Source organism: Haliotis rufescens, unplaced genomic scaffold, assembly GCF_023055435.1.
Source record: "Haliotis rufescens isolate VD_foot unplaced genomic scaffold, xgHalRufe1.0.p SCAF_10, whole genome shotgun sequence".
NCBI lineage: Eukaryota > Metazoa > Mollusca > Gastropoda > Lepetellida > Haliotidae > Haliotis > Haliotis rufescens.
Window position 1 is genome coordinate 36,931,076 of NW_025963780.1, and position 7,090 is coordinate 36,938,165.

General features: G+C 46.3%; 1 protein-coding gene across 1 annotated transcript; it reads left to right on the top strand.

Moving 5' to 3' along the window:
* On the top strand, positions 1–1,287 carry LOC125374706. The gene has a single exon (XM_048385973.1). The coding sequence runs from the start codon at positions 1–3 to the stop codon at positions 1,285–1,287; it is 1,287 nt and encodes a 428-aa protein (XP_048241930.1).
* Positions 1,288–7,090: the final 5,803 nt, after the last annotated feature.

Below are 7,090 nucleotides of genomic sequence, written 5' to 3' on the forward strand. Positions count from 1 at the left end.
ATGGAATGTGAGGAAGGATTTAAAGTGGTGGCTTCAGGGAGGAAGCGAATCGGTCGTATTCCAGATGGTACTTCTAAAAAAGCCTGTGTTGCCAAGCAACCAAATACTGTTCCTTCTACTGCAAGGTCTGATCTTACTTTTGTCTTTGATGAGCCAGCGCGGGTCAAATCAACCACTGTTATCTTCAAAGCCGATGTAGAATATGATGATGGTTCAACGACCCTCTGTCAACTTATGACACAGCGTGCTTTGGCTAGAGCCTTGCCTAAGATTACTACAGAAATAGTCAGTGTTAAGCCGATGGCCAGGGGAGATGTTAGTGTCAATGCAAAAACCGTTGAGGCTGCCAAAACACTTTTGCAAGTCACAGAACTTGATGAACATTTTGTCACCCCTCATGAGCCTGAATCCTTAATGAGAACACGTGGAGTCATCTATGGTATTGATCTGGATATTGAGATGAATGAAATTGAGGACGAGTTGAAACCTGTGTTACCTCTAATGTGCTCTGCTGTGCGTCTGACTCGTGGGCCTGATAAAGTTCCCTCCAAATCTGTTCTTCTTACATTTACTGGCCAGTCTTTACCAGATCATGTTGTCATTTTCTTCCAGAGATTTCCAATCCGGATGTATGTTCCTCCTGCTCTGCGATGCTTCAAGTGTCAGTCCTTTGGGCATGTCTCTGCTAAGTGTAGGAGCACTCATCATGTGTGCGCTAAATGTGGAGGGAAGCACAAATACGAGGAATGCAGTGAAAGTTCACTTAAATGTAAGAACTGTGGTGGTGCACACTCTGCGGCATACAAAGGTTGCATTAAATACCAGGAAGCTGTCCAGATTCAGAAAGTCCGAGTGGAGGGTAAGTTGTCTTATTCTCAGGCTGTTCGACAGGTGCGTGGAGATTTAGATGTCGCTCGGGTTCCAGCAGTCCCTAAACCACCTCCTGCAGCTAAACCACTGTCTCAGGTTGTTACAATTTCAGATGTTGTGTCTTCTCCAGTCATGGTGACTGCTAGTACTCCGACTGAAACTTTGGAAGTTGAATGTCAGACTGATCCTGTTGTTGACATCATGCCTGAATCATCTTGCAAACCTCTATTTAACAATGTCTCTCCTGTTGATTTTCTCAACTTTGTTATTTGTATAGTTGCTAATCTTGGCACTACTCGTGCATTCAAGTCTGATGGTCTCCAGACGATAGCGTCAGCTGCCCATTCCCTCTTGGGGTTAAGATTGTCCCCTGATGATCTGACGAGCATGGTTAAGGGTCAACAATGGAAGTCTTAATCCATCCTTCTTATGGCTCTCTTGATGCTAGATCACTAAGCGCTAACGGTCCAGGATTTAAAGTTTGTATTAACAGTCTTGACCCAAAGCGAGATGTTTTGTCTTCAGGAGACATTCCTAACTCCTAACCAGCAATTCCGTTGGGAAGGTTATGTCTGCCTACGTAAAGATCGTCAGTTTGGTTTTACAGGCGGTAGTGCTAAACTCACTCACTCACTGTCGTTTAGTGAAATAAGGTTCCACCATCCCAATTACAAGGGAATGAAGTCCATATTCATTTGAAGGATAAAAAAATCAGTCTCCATTTTTAATGTCTATAATAATGCTATTGCTATCTATGATGACCATAGGTCTCTGTTGAATATGTCAGCCAATCTTAACGTAGTGTGTGGTGCTTTTAAAGCGTGTGGCAGTTTCACTACTCTATGGCCTATCTAGGTAATTAGCAAACCTTTATTATGGGCAAGGTGTAAATGGGCCTAGTTGACCGAACACCTATAAAACTTTCTAAAAATCAATCAATCAATATCATTTCCAGACAGTGGTGTATTTTCCTGTAGTTTCACATCAAAACAAAATATCCCCTCCTTTTTTTTGCATAGTATATGATCATCGTGTTTAAAACCCAGTTCTATGTGCATATACAAAATCTCCAAATACAAACCCTTGATCTCCAGAATGATACATAACTTTCTAATATATGCAACATTTGAAAATCTTCAAATTTACACATATTTGCTCTCCCAAGGCATCGCGATATGGCTGCAATATTGCCGATGCGTTGTAAAATTTTAACTTAATTTTAAAGTATTTAAATGACTAGGTATCAACGTCGGAATTCATCCCTGGACATTTCTGAAAATCCGGTCATAGCATTCATGAAAATGGTGCTTGAGCAAACGATGGTCAAATGTTTCAAAGGTGTAGCTTCATATGATATAGTGAGTGAGTGAGTATGGTTTTACGCCGCTTTTAGAAATATTGCAGCAATATCACGGCCGGGGATACCAGAAATGGGCTTCACACATTGTACCCATATCGGGAATCGAACCCGGGTCTTCGGCGTGACGAGCAAACGCTTTAACCACAAGGCTACCCGACCGCCCCTCATATGATATAACAGTCCAAAGTAAGTTAATAACATTGTATATATTTGCAATATCAATATTTGCCCTAGAAACTGGTGACAAATTCGATGACGTTCACCTGAAAACTGAAATGACTCCCGCAAATGTCAAAGGTAATCGATATTGACTCAAAGATAATGAAGCGTTATGTGACACGTATCAGTAAATCACGACGTTGACCTTATTTTCACGTAACAATGCAACATAGGATACATTCCATCCACGACATTTACTTTTGAAAATATCATTTCTAACCATGCGTTTCATATTTTGGCAAGTATATCTCCATTCTATTATGATAAACACCCTGGACACATTTGCTGCTTTTCCTTATTCTCACACGGTTCTATAGATTTGTGACTTTTGATCAGGCTTATCATAGGCACCCCCTGACTGTCCTGCTCAGGCAAAAAATATAGGTGTGTCTTTCTAGTTCCCTTACTGCCCATTCCGGGGTAGAATAGGTCTTCAGCAACCCATGCTTGCCGTAAAAGGTGACTCTGCTTGTCGTAAAAGGCGACTAACGGGATCGGGTGGTCAGGCTGGCTGACTTGGTTGATGCATGTCATCGATCCCAATTGCGTGGATCGATGATCATGATATTAATCACTGGATTGTCTGGTCCAGACTCGATTATTTGCAGACCGCCGTCATATACACAATGTAGCTGGAATATTGCTGAGTGCGGCTATAAACAACAAATCAACCAACCAACTATAGATTTGTCGTCAGTCGCAGTCTCGGTTTGGTTAATTCCGTTAACGCTCAGAAGTCATCCTCGATTATCCACTGTACCATTCACTACTAAAAAGTGACAAATGACAAATGTACTATAATAATGAAAGAATCCGGTGGTCCATATTTTTTTAGTAGCATATCGCCATTCTATATAGATACATACCCTGGACCCGTTGACCACCTGGGGGCACGGATGGCCCAGTCGTCTAAGGCGCCGCGATTCGCTGTGCAGAGTTGCGTCCCTTGGGCACGCAAGAAACCTATGATTGTGGGTTCGAATCCCGGTTCGCCCCGATTATGTTTCTAGGTTTGTCAGCACCATACCCGTGCTTGTGGGTTTCACCAAAGTGGTAAACGTCTGAGACCTGCATCACTTCGGGCTTTCCTCCCACACTAAGCTGACACGCCGCGAAATAACTGTAATACTGTTAAAAGCGGCGTTAAACCCAACTCACTCACTCACCATTGGCCACCTTAGCTTTGTTTTGAACTCGAGGTCGTGTTGAATGACACGACAGAGCTATAGCCGTCACATCAAATTACATTGTTCTTGATTTGAACAAGCAGCCACACACCTCCACTGTCTCATCTGTTGTATGTCATCGCAAATACAGCCAGAGCGTCTTGAAGCATAAAGACATCCCGTCTTAGTAATCAGCACTGTATCTTTTCCAGCATAAAATATTTTCGGACAGTCCAGTCATACACAAAAATACATCGAGTATTCGCACGGATGAGGCCGCGATTTTGAATGTTTAGTTTGTTTGTTGTTTAACTCCGCACTCAGATATTCCAGTTTCAAAAATTAATGATGGCGGTCTGTAAATAATCGAGTCTGGTCCCATCCAGTGATTGACATCATGAGCATCGATCCACGCAATTGGGATACGATGACATGCATCAACCAAGTCAGCGACCCTGACTACACGATCCCGTTAGTCGCCTCTTACGACAAGCCTAGTCGCCTTTTGAATGTAGATCTATGCCGAACTCAGAACTCAGAAGAGGCATTTTGATTGGTTGTTTATTTCGAGCTCTTGAGAGAGAGATTAGTTTATGTGCTGGGTTGATGACAAAAGAAACAGCTGGAGACGCACGGGACCCTTCAGCGAAATTCATGCATAACCATGGTTTATGAATATATATTTGCACTGATTTTCGCCGAAAGGGGGAATTGGTACATGAATATGCACGAATTACGCCGGAATGTGTTTTAGGACATGAATATGGATGGTTTCGCTAAAAGGTTGCGTAGGTGACGTCACTTCCAAAAGGTAGCGAATAGGCGAATGCGTCCAGGGTATTGATGGAATAGAATTGAGATATGATACACTGGATAATCGAAAATGCCCTTGGGCAGGAGGGTAGATATTTCCAATATCCTGCATCTGTAGAAGACTCCTCTCTGTATCAGCAACACGTGTTGTGATGTACGTAGCAGCTAGTGGCCCTGATTGTCCCTCGGCTACGCCAATGTGTAATTTATACCGAAACAAATGACACAATGTCGTTGGTGGATGATGTACGTGTCTCCTCACTCACCCAGATGACTTTCCTTATCTTTTGATCGAATATTATTAATAAACTGACAGGAAAACATAAGGGATTGCATGAAGTGTGGGTGAAATCGATCGTCATTACTTGTTTGTTTAACAGCTATGTAACATGGCGTGTTAATTTTAATAACGATTGTGACCCCTGTGACAACTGTAGAACCGCACAGCCGACTGACATGGCAGGGGAAAGCTCTGGTTGTTGATCCTTAAGCCGGGGAAAGATCTGGATGTGGATCCTGGTGGCAAGGGAAAGAGCTGGGTGTTGATCCTGGTGGCAAGGGAAAACTCTGGATGTGGATCCTGAAGGCAAAGGAAAGCTCTGGGTGTGGATCCTGATGACAAGGGAAAGAGCTGGGTGTGGATCCTGGCGGCAAGGGAAAGCTCTGGATGTGGATCCTGAAGGCAAAGGAAAGCTCTGGGTGTGGATCCTGAAGGCAAGGGAAAGCTCTGGATGTGGACCCTGAAGGCAAAGGAAAGCTCTGGGTGTGGATCCTGAAGGCAAGGGAAAGCTCTGGATGTGGATCCTGAAGGCAGGAGAAAGCTGTGGATGTGGATCCTGATGCCGGGGAAAGCTCTGGATGTGGATCCTGAAGGCAAAGGAAAGCTCTGGGTGTGGATCCTGATGGCAAGGGAAAGAGCTGAGTGTGGATCCTGGTGGCAACGGAAAGCTCTGGATGTGGATCCTGAAGGCAAAGGAAAGCTCTGGGTGTGGATCCTGATGGCATGGGAAAGAGCTGGGTGTGGATCCTGATGGCGAGGGAAAGCTCTGGATGTGGATCCTGAAGGCAAGGGAAAGCTCTGGATGTGGACCCTGAAGGCGAAGGAAAGCCCTGGGTGTGGATCCTGAAGGCAAGGTAAAGCTGTGGATGTGGATCCTGAAGGCAGGAGAAAGCTCTGGATGTGGATCCTGATGCCGGGGAAAGCTCTGGATGTGGATCCTGATGCCGGGGAAAGCTCTGGATGTGGACCCTGAAGGCAAAGGAAAGCCTTGGGTGTGGATCCTGAAGGCAAGGGAAAGCTCTGGATGTGGATCCTGAAGGCAGGAGAAAGCTGTGGTTGTGGATCCTGATGCCGGGGAAAGCTCTGGATGTGGATCCTGAAGGCAAAGGAAAGCTCTGGGTGTGGATCCTGATGGCAAGGGAAAGAGCTGAGTGTGGATCCTGGTGGCAACGGAAAGCTCTGGATGTGGATCCTGAAGGCAAAGGAAAGCTCTGGGTGTGGATCCTGATGGCATGGGAAAGAGCTGGGTGTGGATCCTGATGGCGAGGGAAAGCTCTGGATGTGGATCCTGAAGGCAAGGGAAAGCTCTGGATGTGGACCCTGAAGGCGAAGGAAAGCCCTGGGTGTGGATCCTGAAGGCAAGGTAAAGCTGTGGATGTGGATCCTGAAGGCAGGAGAAAGCTCTGGATGTGGATCCTGATGCCGGGGAAAGCTCTGGATGTGGATCCTGATGCCGGGGAAAGCTCTGGATGTGGACCCTGAAGGCAACGGAAAGCCTTGGGTGTGGATCCTGAAGGCAAGGGAAAGCTCTGGATGTGGTTCCTGAAGGCAAGGGAAAGCTCTGGATGTGGACCCTGAAGGCAAAGGAAAGCCCTGGGTGTGGATCCTGAAGGCAAAGGAAAGCTGTGGATGTGGATCCTGAAGGCAGGAGAAAGCTATGGATGTGGATCCTGATGCCGGGGAAAGCTCTGGATGTTGATCCTGATGGCGAGGGAAAGCTCCGGATGTGGATCCTGATGCCGGGGAAAGCTCTGGATGTCGATCCTGATGGCATGGGAAAGCTCTGGATGTGGATCCCGATGGCGAGGGAAAGCTCTGGATGTGGATTCTGATGGCAAAGGAAAGCTCGGGGTTTGAAACCTGATGCCGGGGAAACTCTGGATGTCGATCCTGAAGGCAAAGGAAAGCTCTAGGTGTGGATCCTGAAGGCAAGGGAAAGCTCTGGATTAGATCCTGATGGCATGGGAAAGCTCTGGATGTGGATCCTGATGGCGAGGGAAAGCTCTGGATGTGGATCCTGATGGCAAAGGAAAGCTCGGGGTTTGAAACCTGATGCCGGGGAAAGCTCTGGATGTCGATCCTGGTGGCAGGGGAAGGCTCTGGATGTGGATCCTGATGGCAAAAGAAAAGCTCGGGGTGTAAAACCTGATGCCGGGGAAAGCTCTGGATGTCGATCCTGAAGGCAAAGGAAAGCTCGGGATGTGAAACCTGATGCCGGGGAAAGCTCTGGATGTCGATCCTGATGACATGGGAAAGCTCTGGATGTGGATCCTGATGGCGAGGGAAAGCTCTGGATGTGGATCCTGATGGCAGAGGAAAGCTCTGGGTGTGAAACCTGATGCCGGGGAAAGCTCTGGATGTAGATCCTGATGGCAAAGGAAA

What these genes read in the sequence shown, in the direction of transcription:
- LOC125374706 (XM_048385973.1), top strand. Translation starts at nt 1, where the DNA reads ATGGAATGTGAGGAAGGATTTAAAGTGGTGGCTTCAGGGAGGAAGCGA.